Source organism: Lontra canadensis, unplaced genomic scaffold (assembly GCF_010015895.1).
Source record: "Lontra canadensis isolate GAN:19392208 unplaced genomic scaffold, GSC_riverotter_1.0 scaffold101, whole genome shotgun sequence".
NCBI classification, from domain to species: Eukaryota; Metazoa; Chordata; class Mammalia; order Carnivora; family Mustelidae; genus Lontra; species Lontra canadensis.
Genome location: NW_022631095.1, coordinates 3,027,943 through 3,047,723, shown reverse-complemented (window position 1 = coordinate 3,047,723; position 19,781 = coordinate 3,027,943). Strand labels below are relative to the sequence as shown.

Genomic DNA, 19,781 nt, shown 5'->3' with positions numbered 1-19,781 from the left:
GGAAAGCGGGCACATCTACATAAATTCACTTACACCTTGAGACCCCACTATGTACTGGGGATTAAGAACCCATGCTTGAGGGGCACCTGGGTGGCTCAGTGGGTTAAAGCCTCTGCCTTCGGCTCAGGTCATGATCCCAGGGTCCTGGGATCGAGTCCCGCATCGGGCTCTCTGCTCAGCGGGGAGCCTGCTTCCCCCTCTCTCTCTGTCTGCCTCTCTGCCTACTTGTGATCTCTCTCTGTCAAATAAATTAAAAAAAATTAAAAAAAAAAAGAACCCATGCTTGATTGAGAGAAATGTTCCAGAAGATAAAAAAATTTTTTTTTCCTGTTGCAGATTCTGAAGGAATATTATTACTGCATATCACAGTTCCATGGAAGATAAGGTCGAATGAGAGTGAAGATTCAGAGAAACAGGTAAATGACAAGAATATATGTTTTATAATTTAATTTTTAAGTCTCTTTTTATTTACCTTTGTATTAAGTCAGATCATACTGCTCTATAGTCACTTGAAAAGTACAGTATTTTCCCTGTGCTATTTTGTACATTCTGATCCTCCTTTCCCACACTTCTGCTGACTCCTGTGCCTTTCTCACTTCTCCATCTCTTCCAACATACTTGTACACAACTTCCAATAAATATTAAACTCGTTTCAGGAATCATACTGGTAGAAAAAATCAGTATGAAATATGCATAACAATGGCTAGCCTGTAATTTATACAAATTTGTGAATGGCCACCAAGTGACAGAAAAAATAGTCTTGAGGAAAATTTGATCCAGAAACAAAAGGGTTCATGGAAGTAATGGCCAAAGAAAGAAAGAAGAAGAAGAAGAAAAGAAAAAAATTCACATTTACTTGCCTATAATGATATTATAATAAATAAATAATAAATGTAAAAAGTAGTTGAAAGAATGCTTACTTGTTATATAAAAAAAAGTGATTAAATTGAAGGCATCCACTTTGATTATTTTCTTGGCTAAAATACTTCAAATTAGTATAGTTATGGTTTGCATTATAAACTGGAGGTTAAAGTGCTGTAGTCAATATATGGTAACTCTGAGAAAATTTTTCAGGTTGAAGGAAAAATTTTTGAAAAAAGGGTAAGTTAAAAAATAAGAATTCATTAACTCTATTTTGACACGCAAAATTGGAACTTATCATGATTAAGTTCTACTATTGAACAATTACAATAAAAATAAAATGTATGTGAAAATGTACTTGAAATCACAATGAAATAATTTCCTTTAGAGTAGTTTCATATACTAATCTCATTTAGTTCTCAAATTAACCTTCTGAGGTAGGATATATATTCATATATATATATATATAAATTTTTAAAAAAGAAGATTAAAAATGTTAACAGCATCAAACCTATGTTTCAGGACATGAAATCTAATCTTTATGACTGCAATTCCTTTACAAGTAAGCTATTTTCTGTTGAAAAACTTTTACATGAAAAAAATTTTTTCTGACCTATTTCAGTTTGCACATTGCCATTGCATGACAACTTAATTTTTAAAAAAAATTTTAAAGAATTTATTTATTTTAGAGAGAAAGAGAGTATGAACAGGGGAAGGGGCTGAAGTAGAGAGAGAGAATCCCAAGCAGACTCCGCACAGAGCGAGGAGCCAGACAGGGGCTGGATCCCAGGATCCTGAGATTATGACCTGAGCTGAAATTAAGAGTTAGATGGTTAACCAACTGAGTTACCCAGATGCCCCTGTATGATCACTTTAAAGTTCAAACTGTTGGAGTGCCTGGGTGGCTCAGTCAGTTCAGCGGCTGCCTTTGGCTCAGGTCATGACCCGAGGGTCCTGGCATTGAACTCTGCGTCAGGCTCCCTGCTCAGTGGAGAGCCTGCTTCTCCCTTTCCCTCTGCCTGTCACTCTGCTTACTTGTGATCTCTATCTCTCTGTCAGAAAAATAAAATCTTTACAAAGAAACAAACCAAAAACTTCAAACTATTCACTTCAAATGCCCCTCACAAAGCATAAGGTGATAGTGCAGGAAATAGTTTTACACAATGAGTTCAGTACCTGTCTACATTTTTTGTATTCTATATATGGAATTCCATAAACTGTTTTTCCCTCTGGTAGAGTATGCTAATATACTTTGGTTTCTGATGGTAGACCTCCTTTATCTCTCTCGTTTTCTTGTTTTCTTCCTTTAATACCTTATCATCTTTTTAAAACATTTTTATTAGACATATAAAAGATTTTTTTTTCATAGATTTTTGGTATGTCATAACAACCATACATTCCACTAAAGCAATGGCTTAGATTTGGGGCTATTAGAGGCCTTATGCAGAAGGTGTCCAACCTTCAAAAGTTTATCTAAGTATGTTTGTGAGTAACACTGAGAAGAATGTCCTTAGTTGAGGAGAGTAGTTAGAGTGGGTTTATTTCCTCCTGTCAATGTCTTCTTGCAAAAGACCATTATGAACACACCTGTAGACAAACAAGTTAGGTTTATTAGTCATTGCAGTAGAGAGAACACAGACCATAAGTACCGATGGGGCATCTCAGCAAGGTGTTAGAAAGGCATTATAGAATTTAGGCTTAACAGATTTGGGAGCGGTTTTAGGAAGCAGTCCTTTGCTCTGGTTTGGATGGAGTCCAGGAAGTAAAGGTAAGTCTATGATTATGAATCTTAATAAATCTTATCTAGGAGAAGGAAAGGGTAGAATAATCTTAAAGCTATAATTGTTAAGAAATGATAACTCCCCAATAGCTCAATAAAGGCATACTTTGTCATTTTTTTCTGGCTTGGAAGATGTTTATATTTGATACATATTTAGACACAATTGTGAAATTGCCTTGTTTTTGTCTTGACCCATTATTGTCTCACTGTGGCTGTATGTGATGTTGATGTTTTATGAATATGTTTATGTTCAACAATAGAACACCAAGGCTAGCTGATAGGACCAAATCAATTATTCAGTACCAGGGACTGCTTTTTCCTTTTTTTCTCTTTTGTAATTAATGTAAGTTAGATTATGTTAGACCTTAATCAAGGCTATACTTTGGAGCAGGAATTGAAATCATAAATGGCAGAAGACAAGTGGCTTATAGATGTATATATTAAGTTTAAGCTGTCCTGGTAGGGAGCAACAGCTACAAAGAGGACTGGTTTTACTGAACCCATCCCCCTGACAGGGGGTGGGGCAATTCTGTATAGGTGGCATTACCTGAGAAACAGCACCACAGACCCCTCCCCCAGAAGACAAGCTAGAAGAACAGGTGGACGACAATCCTTATGGATCCCATGAGACTATAAAATCCCAGTGCCAGGGGAAAATTGTATATTGAGTTTCAGGTGTGGCCTCACAACCTGTTTATTTTTCAGATAGAATTCTCCTTTTTTTGTTTTTTTCTTATGCTTTATCTCTGTTTTTGTTTTTTTTTTTAACCTCACTTCAACTAGATGTTTATTATATCAACTTAACTTGTATTGTTTCACACCTATATTTTTACAGATATATGCTTTATTTTGGTCCTTTTTTTTTTTTTTACTCTATTCAATTTTACCTATCTATGTACAAGTTTTACCAAAAATGCTGTGAATGAGATGCTGTCTAAACTGGATAAGAAAAACAGAGATAAGTTGGTAGTAACACATGAAAAAAGAATTGGAGAGATTAATAATGCCATGAAATGTTCCAATGTCAGAATTATTGGTATCCCTTAGAGGGTGGAGGGTGGAGTCTAGAAGGTAGATTGGAGCAAACCATAGCTGAGAACTTCCCTAATGTGGGGAAAGAAACAAGCATTTTAGTCCAACAGGCAGAGAGGCCTCCTTTCAAAATCAATAAAAATAGATCAACACCCTGACATAAAATAGTGAAGCTTGCAAATTTTACAGCCAAAGAATCTATCCTAAGAATAACCAGGGAGAGGAGTTTCCTTACATATGGAGGGAGGAATATCAGAATAACAACAGAACTGTCCACAGAAACCTGGCAAGCCAGAAAGGACTGGCAAGCCATATTCAGGGTACTAAATGAAAAGAAGAGAGAATGAAATGAAATGAAAATGAAAAGAACATGAGGGAGAGAATGAAATGAAATGAAAAGAACATGCAGCCAAAAATACTTTATCCAGGAAGGCTGTCATTCAGAATGGATGGAAAGATAAAGAGCTTTCAGGACAGGCAGAAACTAAAAGAATAGTGACCACTAAGCCAGCCCTGGAAGAAATATTAGTGGGAATTCTGTAAGCAAAGAGAGACCCCCAAGAGTAATATAATGCAGAAAGTAATAGAGACAATCTATAGAAACAGAGACTTTAAAGGCAATACAATAGCACTAAATTCACACCTTTCAATAATTACTCTGAATATAAATGAGCTGAATGTTCCCATGAAAAGGCAGTGGGTTTCAGACTGGGTAAGAAAGCAGGACCCAGAGTGGGAGGAGCAAGATGGTGAACCAGTAGGAGACCTAAATATCATCAGGTCCCAGGAATTCAGCTAGATAGTTATCAAACCATTCTGAATGCCTACAAACTCAACAGGAGATCGAAGAGAATAGCAGCAATTCTATGAACAGAAAGGCAATCACTTTCTGAAAGATAGGACATGTGGAGAAGTGAATCTGAGGTGATATATTGGAAGACAGACTGCTGGGGGAGGGGTTGGCTCCCAGCAAGTGATAGAGAAGCAGAGCACAAAATCGGAACTTTCCGAAGTCTGCTCTATGGAGGGACATCACTCCAGAGGCTAAGCAGGGGGGATGGAATCCTCACTGGGGCAGGGTGGTCTCAGGACCCTCAGGGGTCACAGAAAGACTAGGGCAGAGCTCCCAGGTATTGGAGCGAGGAAGCTGGCTGCAGAGACAGAGCTGAGGAGAGGGTTCTCAGCTTGGGGTTGCCATAAACCAGGATCTGAGGAACAGTCAGGTCATTAGTCTTCAGGCAGGGACCCCTCAAGTGGCAGATCTGGGGAGACCTCCCCCTCCCACCTTCATCCACCAGGAGGAGCAGTGCTGCGGGCATCTGCTGGGTTTGGAGACTCCAAACAGGGCCATGTGCCAGAGATAGGAATTGATTTATTTTATACCATTGTGTGTGGAGGAGATGCTTGATATGGTTTCAGTATTCTTGATTTTTGAGTCGTTTTTTGGTATAACATGTGATCTGTCCTAGAGTGTTTTATGTGCATCTCAGAAGTATGCACATTCTTTTGTTTTCGTATAGAATATTCTGTGTAGAACTTTTAAATCCATCTGGTTTAATATTTTTTAAGATCAGTATTTCCTCATTGACTTTCTATCTGGTTGATCTATTGGGGTTAAATATCCTACTATTTTATATAGCCTTTGGGGGAGAGTGAGAGACAGCAAGGGACTGGGGAGAAGGGCAGAGGGGGAGAGAGAGGGAGAATCCCAAACCAGCTCAAGCAGGCATGGAGACTGACACAGGGCTCAAACTCAAGACCCTGAGATCATGACCTGAACTGAAATCAAGAATCCAATGTTCAGCTGACTGACTGGGCCATCCAGCCCCCCCCATATAACTTTTAATTTCTCTATTTAGATACATCAATATTTGCTTTATGTATCTTGGTGCTCCTATGTTGGGAGCGTATGTACTGATAAATGTTATATCTTCATATTAAATTGACCCCTTTATCATTATGTAATATCTTTACCTACTATTACAGTCCTTATTTTAAAGTCTGTTTTTTTGGTTATGAATATAGTTATGCCAGCTTTTTTGTTTCCACCCCATGAACTATCTTTTTCCATCCCTTCAATTTCAGGTTGTGTGTGTCCTTTCTTCTGAAATTCATTTCATGTGAGTAGAACATGGATAGGTCTTATTTTTTTTAATCCATTCAGCCACCTTATGCCTTTTGATTGTAGAGTTCATTTACATTTAAAGTAATTATTGATAGGCATGTAGTTATTGCCATTTTGCTAATTGTTTTTTGGCTGTTTTTGTAGTTCTTCTCTGTTATTTTCTTTCTCTCTTCCCTTGTGGTTTGATGTTTTTTTGTTAGTGCTATCTTTAGATTTCTTTCACATTTTACTTTTGTGTAGTTAATTTTTTATGTATTTGTGATTATTGTGAGGTTTACATATAATTTCCTATTTTATGTTTTGAGTTGACAGCAACTTAAATTGGAAACCATTCCAAAACTTTACATTTTTCTCCTCCTCTCATGTGTTATATTCTTATCACATGTAGCATCTTTTTATTACCCTCCAACTAATTCTTGTAGTTTTAGCTAATTTTATTATTTCTTTTAACCTTCATACTTGCTTTATAAGTCATTGACCCACTACCTTCACTATATGTTTACCTTTTCTAGTGATCCTTTTTAACTTTATATGTTTTCCTGTTATCAATTGGTGTTATTTCTTTTCATTTTAGAGAAGGCTTTTTAACATTTCTTTTAAGACCAGTTTAGTGGCGATAACTCCTTTAGGTTTTGCCTAACTTGAAATCTTAATCTCTTATTCGATTCAGAATAATAGCCTTTCCAGGAAGAGAATTTTTGGTTGGAAGTTTTTTCCATTCAGACACTTGAATATGTCATATCACTCTCTTCTGGCTTGCATAGTTTCTACTGAAAGACTTATGAGCTCTCCTTCCATATGGTAATTTGTGCTTCTTTTGCTGTTTTAAAAAATCTCTCTGTCTTTAACTTTGACCATTTTAATTATAATATATCTTGGTGTGGATCTGTTTGAGTTTATTTTATTTAGGACTGTCTAGGCTTCCTGGACCTGTGTATCTGTTTCCTTCCTCATTTTAGGGAATATTTCAGTCACTAATTCTTCAAATAATTTTTCTGGCCCTTTCTCTGTCTCTCTGCTCCTTCTGGGATCACTATAATCTAAGTATTATTCCACTTGATGTTATACCAATGGTTTCTTATCTTCATTTTTTATTTCTTCTTTTTTTCCCCTGGATGAGTTCTCTTGCTTTTGTTTTCCAGCTCAATGATCCAATCTTCAGCTTCATTCAGTGCTGTTGAACCCCACTAGTATATTTTCATTTCAGTTATGGTATTCTTTAGCTCTTTAACTTCTGTTTGGAACTTTCTTATATTTATTGTCTCTTTGTTGAGGATATCACCGTGCTCATCACTATTCTTACAAGTTTGGTGAACATCTATATGACTGTTACTTTTAACTCTTTATCAGGTTGATTGTGCATCTGCATTTCATTAATGACTTTCTGATGTTTTGTCTTTTATTTGGAACATATTCTCCTATCTCTTCACTTTCCTGATTTTCTGTATTTGTTTTTACATATTAGGCAAACCAACTACCTCTCCCAGTCTTGAAGGATCAGCCTTTTGTAGTTGTCACAAGAAGTCACAGTCTCCTCTGACCACTAGAGTTACATCCTCCAGGGGTGTCACTATGGAAGCTGTGAACACTCATCTGCCACACAGGGGTTGGCAGAGCTGGCAGGCACCCATGCCATCCAGATACATCATAGAGCTGCACTGAGGCCCAGGGTGGGTGGGGGGTGGAGTCTGGCCTGGCTGTAAAAAATGGATACGCTGTTATAGTGTGGACAGGGTTCTTCTTAGTTGGGTGTGCCCAAAAGCTCTAGCAAGTTAGAGAGATAGTTCCAAGATGATGCCAACCAACACTGACATTAGCAAAGTAGGATGATATTGCTGCTATGGCACCCACCAACTTCTCTCTCACCAGAGAAAGTTCCAGTGTTTTACTACTTTTCTGGCAGGAGCTTTAAGTTGAGTAAATGGGTCACCTTTACATATGCTCTAGATGATTTTCAAATTAGTGTTTTTGCTCTCAGTCCCAGGGTCGGCAATCCTGCATGTGCTCTGTTTAACAGTGGGTTCTCCATGCTCTACAGTCCTGAGGTTTTCCTGGATGTAATCTCCATTGGTTTTCAAAGCCTGGTATTTTGGGGACTCAGTCTCTTATCTAGGGTCTAACATTTGAGGTGTCTACTGTATAGCACAAGCCTCTGACTCCTTAGGAAAGTCTTTGTCTTCCCTCCCAATTATGTACCACCCTTCTGGAGTGTTTTTTGTTTGTTTTGTTTTTGTTTTGTTTTGTTTTGTTTTGTTTTGTTTGGGGCAAGATTGTATCTCTGCCTCTCCTGACCATTGCAATGCTGTCCTTTTTGTTTTCTCCTGTAGAGTCCCTATTCATCCAGTTTTCCAGTTTTCTTCATAGTAAATTACTCCATATATAGCTATATATTGGTTGTATCCATGGGGAGGTGTGAGTTCAAGATTTTCTTGTGTTGTTATTTTGAACCCAGACCCCTCCAAATGAGTCTTTTTGTTAACATGAGAGAGAAATATCAGTTTATATATTTCTGATTTACTAAGTCATCTTTATTTGCTTTATTTTAGATGACTTATATCATTACAATTGATGAAAAACCATACACTCTGCATCTCAGAAAACAGTAAGATATAATTTTTCATTAAAACTCATATTTTAATTTTTAAATATTTTGGTATACAATTTAAATTAAATAATGCAATATAATGTAGAATGCTTGATCAATTTGTTTTTCAATTAGGATTAATTAAGTCTTAAATAATGGAAGAGTAGAATATTGAATAATAGAATGCTGCATTTTAATTTTCTAGCTTGTTATTGTCACATTAAGAAATAAGTTACTTATTTGTAAATCTTTAATTGAGTATAAAGTCATTAAACCCAAGAACTGCAAGTTATATGTTAAGTGTGCCTGATGTTGTGGGGGGGAAGCAAGATGGCGGAGAAGTGGGAGGTGCTGTTTCAACCAGTCCCCTAAAGTGAGCTGATTATCTACCAAAGAACTCTGATCCCCCATGACATCAGCCTGAGATTAAAATTATACACTTCTGGATCTCTATGGGGGCAGAAGATGCCAGTGGACAGGTAAAGCAGAGTGGGAACATCAGACTGATATCGGAAGATAAATACAAGGGGGAGGGAGCCACCAGAAGCAACATTGGAAGGTAATATCCCAATATGAGAGTGCCCTGTGATTGGGGACCAGCATGAACCTGGAATCAGGTTGAAAGCACTCAAAAAGAGCAAAAGATCTGAAGGGGAAATTGGTGGAATCAGGTGGTTAGGGACAAGGGCTTAAGCCCACAGACCCAGAACAGCCACTGCTGGTGCTGAGTCAGAGAGAGTGCAGCGAAGAAGTTAGGTGTTGGTTCCTGAGCTGCCAGCATGCATGAGAGAGTCTGGTGTGGACACCATCCAGAGCTCTCTAGAACCACAGCCTTTTGTTCTCTGCACTTGCGCTGCGCTACTGGGGTCTGAGTCATGCTCCACACCCTCCCCTGAGAGAGTTCCATGGTAGCTGGTGCTCTCTAGGACCTGGAGAGTCTGAACACTCCCAGCCTGGTCCATGAAAATCTCAGTGTGCTATCTCTGGTTGGGACCTCTCCAGTGGTCTGGACCTGCCCAGACAGTCACAGCGGAGGCAGCCACTGGAAGACAGCTCTCTGGACTAGTACTTCTCATAGTTTTGGTAGCACTGGAGTACAAGTAGGAGCTCCTGTGACCCCGAGACTGTGACTGGGGTTGTGCTTTGCCGACAGCAGAGGGGGAGTTTATGTGCTCTGGAGCATCCAGAGGGGAACAGACTGAGGCTTCTCTCTGAGATGGAGGTCTGGGTGCAGTTTGCTTTCCTCTAAATCACCAAAGAATCGCCAAAAGATGCCAAGGGGAGAAAAACAAACAAAGAAACAAACAAAAAAAACAAAACCTCCAGAGAACAAATGCCTGAAAAACCGGTTTCCTCAGAGCCCAGACCCTTGATAGGGGACAGGAGGAATCAACTCTAGCAAGACAGCCTGAGAAACCACGTGGCAGGCCCCTCCCCCAGAAAGCCAACGGAAACAAAATAAAACAAAACAAAAACAAGAGGACAACTACCACTACTTCATAGAATCAACTTTTATTTTTACTTGGTTCCCACTATTCTCATTTTTTGATAATTTTTTGACCTATTTACCATCACAGTGAGATGGTCAGTACAACAAATTCCATAATAACTTTTTAAATTTTTGATACATATACCTGTGTTTTTCTTTTGCTTTTCTATAGAGATAAGCTTCAAGGTAATCCTCCTTCCCCAGTCAATACTACCCCTATATATAAACCAGTTTTAATCCCCCTTTATCTCAGGAAAGTTGAGTCCTTTAACAAACATATCAAGATATACCCAGGAAGAATCAAAATAACCTTCCTCGGCCACACTGAGAATTTATAACCACCCTCCCATCTTTTTCTTTTGTCAGTATTTCTGTGTATTTGTTTTTGTTCTGGTAGTATATAAATCTTATACTTCTGGTTCATTTTTGCTGGGTTCCTTTTTTTTTTTTTTTTCTTCCCCCTTGTCATTTACTTTCGTCAGTCTTTTTTTTTTTTTTTTTTTTTGTCAGTTTTTGTTTGTATGCTTTATAAATCTTACCTTTGTGGCCCATTCGGGCTGGGTCTTTTTTTTTTTTTTTCCCCCTCTCCTTCTCTCTCTTTCTCTTTTTCTTTTTGCTTTCTTTTTGGTGGTGAATCCCAATTGCTCAGAAATGTTCCAGGGTGCACCTTGCCTGCACCACAGTTGATACATTCAACTATACATGCCCTCAACCATCTCTCACCAAAATGACTAGGAGGAAGAATGCCCAACAGAGGAAAAATTCAGAGACTTTGTCCTCTCCATCAGAGCTCTTGGATATGGACATAAACTGTATATCTGAAAGGGAATTCAGGCTAACAATTATCTAAGCAATGTCTAGGTTGGAGAAAGCCTTTAATGACAAACTGGAATTGATTAGGGCAGAAATGAAAGCCACCAGGGAAGATGTTAATGACGCTCTCAATGAGATCCAATCTAGATTCTCTAACAGCAAGGGTAACTGAGGCAGAATATAGATTTAGTGATCTAGAGGAAAAACTGATAGAGAAAAAGGATCAGGAGGAGGGTGGGAACAAACAACTTAGAAGCCATGAAAACAATTAGGGAAATAAATGATGCTATGAAACTTTCCAAGGTCAGAATTATTGGAATCCCTGAGAGTGAGGAGATAGAAAGAAGACTAGAGGATATAGTTGACCAAATTCTCCATGAAAATTTTCCCAATCTGATGAATGGAACCAGCATTCATGTCCTAGAGGCAGAAAGGTTTCTCCCCAAGATCACAGAATCTAGAAAGACCTCGAGACACCTGATTGTAAAAAATGATAAATCATAATGTTAGACAGGAGCTCTTGAAAGCAGCTAGGGGGAAGAGATTCCGTACATACAGAGGAGGGTCCATCAGAATAATGTCAGACCTTCCACAGAATCCTGGCAAGCCAGAAAGGCCTGGCAAGATGTACTCAGGGCATTAAATGAAAAGAACGTGAAACCAAGAATACTTTATCCAGCAAGACTGACATTCAAAATGGATGGAGAGATAAAGAGCTTCTAAGACCAGCAAGGTTTAAAAAAGTATGTGGCCACCAAGCTGGCACTACAAGGAATATTAAGGGAGGTTCTATAAAAGAGGAAAAAACCCAAGAATATCACTGGACAGAAATTTATGGAGACAATCTATAGAAACAAAGACTTCACAGGTAACACGATGTCAATAAAAACATATCTTTCAATAATCAATCTCAATGTGAATGGCCTAAATGCACCCATAAAATGACACAAGGTTGCAGATTGGACAAAATGATAGGACCCATCCATATTGTCTACAAGAGACCCATTTTGAACCTAAGGATACATCCAGACTGAAAGTGAAGGGATGGAGAAGCACCTTTCATGCTAATAGGCCCCAAAAGAAGGCTGGGGTAACAATTCTCATATCAGATAAATTAGATTTTAAACTAAAGACTGTAGTCAGAGATACAGAAGGACACTACATCATTCTTAAAGGGTCTATCCACCAAGGAGATCTAACAATTGTAAATATTTATGCCCCCAGCAGCCAACTCCATAAGACAACTGTTAATCAAGATAAGGAGTCATATTGATATGAATACATTAAGAGTAGGGCAAATTAACACACCACTCTCAGTAATAGAGAGATCATCCAAGCAGAAAGTCAATAAAGAAAGAGCATTGAATGACACATTGGACCAGATGGACCTCATAGATATATACAGAACATTCCACCCTAAAACAACAGAATACTCATTAATCTCAAGTGCACATGGAACCCTCTCCAGAATAGACCACATACTGGGTCACAAATCAGAGCTCAACCAATGCCAAAAGAATGAGATGATTCCCTGCATATTCTCAGATCACAATGCTTTGAAACTGGAGCTCAACCACAAGAAAAAGTTTGGAAGGAATCCAAACACCTGGAAACTAAAGACCACCTTGCTTAACAATGGTTGGATAAATCAGAAAATAAAAGAAGAGCTTAAACAAATAATGGAAACCAATGAGAATGAAGATACTTTTGTCCAAAATCTATGGGTTGCAGCAAAGGTGGCCCAAAGGGAGAAATACATAGCTATCCAAGACTCCCTCAAAAAAAAAAAAAAAAAAAAAAATGAAAATCCAGAGTACACCAGCTATCTTTATACCTCAAAGAATTGGAGAATCAACAACAAATTAAGCCAACCCCACACACAAGAAGGGAAATAACCAAGATTAGACCAGAGATCAATGAGATACAAGCTAGAGATACAGTAGAATGCATCAGTGAAACTAGAAGCTGGTTTTTTGAAAGAATAATATCAATAAACCATTGGCCAAACTAATCCAAAAGAAAAGAAAAAAGACCCAAATTAATAAAATTATGAATGAAAAGGGAGAGATCACAACACCAAGGAAATAGAAACAATCATCAGAAATTATCAACAGTTATATGCCAGTAAGTTAAGCAACCTAGATGAAATAGATGCATTCCTGAAAACCTACTAACTTCCAAAACTGAATCATGAAGAAACTGACAACCTGAATAGACCAATATCTAGTAACAAGATTGAAGCAGTGATCAAAAACCTCCCAAAAAACAAGAGCTCTGTACCTGACGGATTCCCTGGGGAAATCTACCAAACATTCAAAGAAATAATACCTATTCTCCTGAAACTGTTTCAAAACATTGAAACATAAGGAAAACCTTCAGACTCTTTCTATGAAGCCAGCATTACCCTGATCCCCAAACCAGGCAAAGACCCCACCAAAAAGGAGAATTTTAGACCAATATCCCTGATGAATACAGATGCCAAGATTCTCAAAAAGAACCTAGCTAATAGGAGCCAACAGTACATTAAAAAGATTATACACCATGACCAGGTGGGATTTATCCATGTGATGCAAGGGTGGTTCAACATTTGCAAATCAATGTGATAGAATAAATCAGTAAGAGAAGAGAGAAGAACCACATGGTCCTCTCAATTGATGGAGAAAAAGCGTTTAACAAATCCAGTATCTGTTCCTGATTAAAACGCTTCAAAGTATAGGGATAGAAAGAACATTCCTCAACTTCATAAAATCTATCTATGAAAAACCCACAGTGAATATCATCCTCAATGGGAAAAAGGTCATAGCATTCTCTCTGAGATCAGGAACACGACAAGGACGCCCACTCTCACCACTCTTGTTCAACATAGTATTAGAAGTCCTAGCAAGAGCAATTAGACAACAAAGAGAAATAAAATGTATTCAGATTGGCAAAGAAGAAGTCAAACTCTCTCTCTTCGCAGATGACGTGATATTTAATATGGAAAGCCCAAAAGACTCCACCCCCAAACTACTGGAACTCATTCAGTAATTCAGTAATGTGGCAGGATATAAAATCAATGTACAGAAATCAGTTGCTCTCTTATACACAAACATTGAAAATACATAAAGGGAAATGAGAGAATCGATTCCATTTACTATAGCACCAAGAACCATAAGATAATCTGGAAATAAACCTAACCCCAAGAGGTAAAGATCTGTACTTGAGGAACTACAGAACCCTCATGAAAGAAATTGAAGAAGACACAAAAAGATGGAAGACCATGCCATGCCCATAAACATTGTTAAAATGTCTATACTGCCTAGAGCAATCTATACTTTCAATGCCATTCCGATCAAAATTCCATGGGCATTTTTCAAAGAGCTGGAGCAAACAATCCTAAAATTTGTATGGAATCAGAAGATACTCCAAATTGAACAATGTGGAGATTCCTCAAGAAATTAAGCATAGAGCTTCCCTATGACCCTGCAATTACATTAGTGGGTATTTACCCCAACCATACAGATACAGTGAAAGGAAGAGCCATCTGTACCCCAATGTTTATAGCAGCAATGGCCATGGTGGCCAAACTGTGGAAAGAACCAAGATGCCCTTCAACGGACGAATGGGTAAGGAAGATGTGGTCCATATACACTATGGAGTATTATGCCTCCATCAAAAAGGATGAATACCCAACTTTTGTAGCAACATGGATGGTACTGGAAGAGACTATGCTGAGTGAAATAAGTCAAGCAGAGAGAGCCAATTATCATATGGTTTCACTTATTTGTGGAGCATAACAAATAACATGGAGGACATGGGGAGATGTAGAGGAGAAGGGAATTGAGGGAAATTGGAAGGGGAGGAGAACCATGAGAGACTATGGACACTGAAAAACAACCTGAGGGTTTTGAAGGGGCGGGGGGTGGGAGGTTGGGGGAACCAGGTGGTGGGTATTGGGGAGGGCACGTATTGCATGGAGCACTGGGTGTGGTGCAAAAACAATGAATACTGTTACACTGAAAAGAAATTAAAAAAATAAATAAAAATAGGAAAACAAGAAAGAAAACCAATGAAATAAAAATGTGATTTTTGGGGAAAAAAATACTCCAAATTTCTAAGGAAATGTTGAAAAAGATAAACAAAACTGGGGGCATCATGTTGGCTGATTTCAAGCTTTACTACAAAGCTGTGATCACCAAGACAGCATGGTACGGGCATAAAAACAGACACCTAGACTAGTGGGACAGAGTAGAGAGCCCAGATATGGACCCTCAACTCTATGGTCAAATAATCTTCAACAAAGCAAGAAAAAATATACAGTGGAGAAAAGACAGTCTGTTCAATAAATGGTGCTGGGAAAATTGGACAGCTATGTGTGGAAGAATGAAACTCGACCATTCTCTTACACCATACACAAATATAAGCTTGAAATGGATAAAACACCTCAATATGAGGCAGGAATCCATCAGAATCTTAGAGGAGAATATAGGCAGTAACCTCTTCGACATCGGCCACAGCACCTTCTTTTAAGATATGTCTCCAAAGGCAAAGGAAACAAAAGCAAAAATGAATTTTTAGGACTTCATCAAGATCAAAACCTTCTGCACAGCAAAGGAAATAGTCAACAAAACAAAGAGGCAACCCACGGAATGGGAGAGATATTCAAAAATGACAATACAGACAAAGGGCTGATATCCAAGATCTATAAAGAACTCTTCAAACTCAACACACACAAAACAGATAATCATGTCAAAAAAATGGGTAGAAGGCATGAACAGACACTTCTCCAATGAAGACATACAAATGGCTAACAGACACATGGAAAAATGTTCATCATCACTAGCCATCAAAGAGAGTCAAATCAAAACCAGATTGAGAGGAGGAGTCAAGATGGTGGAGAAGTAGCAGCTGAGACTACTTCAGGTAGCGGGAGATCAGCTAGATAGCTTATCTAAAGATTGCAAACACCTACAAATCCAATGGGAGATCGAAGAGAAGAAGAACAGCAATTCTAGAAACAGAAAATCAACCACTTTCTGAAAGGTAGGACTGGCAGAGAAGTGAATCCAAAGCGGCAGGAAGATAGACCACGGGGGGAGGGGCCGGCTCCTGGCAAGCGGCGGAGCAATGGAGCGCAAAATCAAGACTTTTAAAAGTCTGTTCTGCTGAGGGATATCGCTCCAGAGGCTTAACCAGGGTGAAGCCCACTCGGGGTCAGTGTGGCCTCAGGTCCCGGAGGATCACAGAAGGATCGGGGGTGTCTAAGGGTCACAGAGCTTACAGGTATTAGAGGGGTGAAGCCAGCTACAGAGACAGAGCCGAGGAGTGAGCTCTAAGCTTGGGGTTACCTTGAACCGGTCGCAGGCTCGGTGAGCTCGGAGTGACGGGAGTAATTGGGCGCTGTTCTCTGAGGGTGCACTGAGGAGTGGGGCCCCGAGCTCTCGGCTCCTCCGGGCCAGAGACTGGGAGGCCGCCATCTTCATTCCCGTCCTCCGGAACTCTACGGAAAGCGCTCAGGGAACAAAAGCTCCCGAAAGCAAACCCGAGCGGATTACTCAGCCCGGCCCCTGGTAAGGGCGGTGCAACTCCGCCTGGGGCAAAGACACTTGAGAATCACTACAACAGGCCCCTCCCCCAGAAGATCAACAAGAAACCCAGCCAGGACCAAGTTCACCTACCAAGGAGTGCAGTTTCAATACCAAGGAGAGCAGCGGAATTCCAGAGGAGGAGAAAGCAAAGCACGGAACTCCTGGCTTTCTCCCCATGATTCTTTAGACTTGTAGTTAATTTAATTTTTTTTTCTTTTTCAATTTTTTTTCTCTTCTTCTGCTATTTTTTAACTATTACCCTTTTCTTTTTTAACTAGTTTATCTAATATATATATATATATTTATATTTTTTTTCTTTATTCGTTTTCTTTTCTTTCTTTTTTTTTTTTTTTCTGAACCTCTTTTTATCCCCTCTCTCCCCCCTCAAGATTTGGGATCTCTTCTGATTAGGTAAAAGCATATTTTCCTGGGGTTGTTCCCACCCTTTTAGTATTTTACTTGCTCCTTCATATACTCTGATCTGGACAAAATGACAAGGCAGAAAAATTCACCACAAAAAAAAAGAACAAGAGGCAGTACCGAAGGCTAGGGACCTAATCAATAGAGACATTGGTAATATGTCAGATCTAGAATTCAGAATGATAACTCTCAAGGTTCTAGCCGGGCTTGAAAAGGGCATGGAAGATATTAGAGAAACCCTCTCCGGAGAGATAAAAGACCTTTCTGGAGAAATAAAAGAACTAAAATCTAACCAAGTTGAAATCAAAAAAGCTATTAATGAGGTGCAATAAAAAATAGAGGCTCTCACTGCTAGAATAAATGAGGCAGAAGAGAGAATTAGTGATATAGAAGACCAAATGACAGAGAATAAAGAAGCTGAGCAAAAGAGGGACAAACAGCTACTGGACCACGAGGGCAGAATTCGAGAGATAAGTGACACCATAAGACGAAACAACATTAGAATAATTGGGATTCCAGAAGAAGAAGAAAGAGAGAGGGGAGCAGAAGGTATATTGGAGAGAATTATTGGAGAGAATTTCCCCAATATGGCAAAGGGAACAAGCATCAAAATCCAGGAGGTTCAGAGAACCCCCCTCAAAATCAATAAGAATAGGTCCACACCCCGTAACCTAATAGTAAAATTTACAAGTCTTAGTGACAAAGAGAAAATCCTGAAAGCAGTCCGGGAAAAGAAGTCTGTAACATACAATGGTAAAAATATTAGATTGGCAGCAGACTTATCCACAGAGACCTGGCAGGCCAGAAAGAGCTGGCATGATATATTCAGAGTACTAAACGAGAAAAACATGCAGCCAAGAATACTATATCCAGCTAGGCTATCATTGAAAATAGAAGGAGAGATTAAAAGCTTCCAGGACAAACAAAAACTGAAAGAATTTGCAAACACCAAACCAGCTCTACAGGAAATATTGAAAGGGGTCCTCTAAGCAAAGAGAGACCCTAAAACTGTAGATCAGAAAGGAACAGAAACAATATACAATAACAGTCACCTTACAGGCAATACAATGGCACTAAATTCATATCTCTCAATAGTTACCCTGAATGTTAATGGGCTAAATGCCCCAATCAAAAGACACAGGGTATCAGAATGGATAAAAAAACAAAACCCATCTATATGTTGCCTACCAGAAACTCATTTTAAGCCCGAAGACAACTTCAGATTTAAAGTGAGGGGGTGGAAAAGAATTTACCATGCTAATGGACACCAGAAGAAAGCAGGAGTGGCAATCCTTATATCAGATCAATTAGATTTTAAGCCAAAGACTATAATAAGAGATGAGGAAGGACACTATATTATACTCAAAGGAACTGTCCAACAAGAAGATCTAACAAATATCTATGCCCCTAACGTGGGAGCAGCCAACTATATAAACCAATTAATAACAAAATCAAAGAAACACGTCGACAATCATACAATAATAGTAGGGGACTTTAACACTCCCCTCACTGAAATGGACAGATCATCCAAGCAAAAGATCAACAAGGAAATAAAGGCCTTAAATGACACACTGGACAAGATGGATATCACAGATATATTCAGAACATTTCATCCCAAAGCAACAGAATACACATTCTTCTCTAGTGCACATGGAACATTCTCCAGAATAGATCACATCCTCGGTCCTAAATCAGGTCTCAACCGGTATCAAAAGATTGGGATCATTCCGTGCATATTTTCAGACCACAATGCACTGAAGCTAGAACTCAATCACAAGAGGAAATTTGGAAAGAACCCAAATACATGGAGACTAAACAGCATCCTTCTAAAGAATGAATGGGTCAACCAGGAAATTAAAGAAGAATTGAAAAAATTCATGGAAACAAATGATAATGAAAACACAACGGTTCAAAATCTGTGGGACACAACAAAGGCAGTCCTGAGAGGAAAATATATAGTGGTACAAGCCTTCCTCAAGAAACAAGAAAGGTCTCAGGTATACAACCTAACCATACACCTAAAGGAGCTGGAGAAAGAACAAGAAAGAAACCCTAAACCCAGCAGGAGAAGAGAAATCATAATGATCAGAGCAGAAATCAATGAAATAGAAACCAAAAAAAAAAAACAAGAGAACAAATCAACGAAATTAGGAGCTGGTTCTTTGAAAGAATTAATAAGATTGATAATCCCCTGGCCAGACTTATCAAAAAGAAAAGAGAAAGGACCCAAATCAATAAAATCATGCATGAAAGAGGAGAGATCACAACTAACACCAAAGAAATACAGACAATTATAAGAACATACTATGAGCAACTCTTCGCCAACAAATTTGACAATCTGGAAGAAATGGATGCATTCCTAGAGACATATAAACTACCACAACTGAACCAGGAAGAAATAGAAAGCCTGAACAGACCCATAACCAGTAAGGAGATTGAAACAGTCATCAAAAATCTCCAAACAAACAAAAGCCCAGGTCCAGACGGCTTCCCGGGGGAATTCTACCAAACATTTAAAGAAGAACTAATTCCTATTCTCCTGAACTGTTCCAAAAAATAGAAATGGAAGGAAAACTTCCAAACTCATTTTATGAGGCCAGCATCACCTTGATCCCCAAACCAGACAAGGATCCCATCAAAAAAGAGAACTACAGACCGATATCCTTGATGAACACAGATGCAAAAATTCTCACCAAAATACTAGCCAATAGGATTCAACAGTACATTAAAAGGATTATTCACCACGACCAAGTGGGATTTATTCCAGGGCTGCAAGGTTGGTTCAACATCCGCAAATCAATCAATGTGATACAACACATTAATAAAAGAAAGAACAAGAACCATATGATACTCTCCATAGATGCTGAAAAAGCATTTGACAAAGTACAGCATCCCTTCCTGATCAAAACTCTTCAAAGTGTAGGGATAGAGGGCACATACCTCAATATCATCAAAGCCATCTATGAAAAACCCATCGCAAATATCATTCTCAATGGAGAAAAACTGAAAGCATTTCCGCTAAGGTCAGGAACACGGCAGGGATGTCCATTATCACCACTGCTATTCAACATAGTACTAGAAGTCCTAGCCTCAGCAATCAGACAACAAAA

General features: G+C 38.8%; 1 protein-coding gene across 1 annotated transcript in view; it reads left to right on the top strand.

Annotated features, from left to right (window-relative positions):
* Window positions 1-19,781, top strand: part of ADAM18 (ADAM metallopeptidase domain 18) — a 186,232-nt gene that overhangs the window by 510 nt on the left and 165,941 nt on the right. The window contains exons 2-3 of the mRNA XM_032838071.1: window positions 337-416; window positions 8,345-8,400. Coding sequence (XP_032693962.1) covers window positions 337-416; window positions 8,345-8,400 — 136 coding nt within the window. The remainder of the gene's footprint in view (window positions 1-336; window positions 417-8,344; window positions 8,401-19,781) is intronic.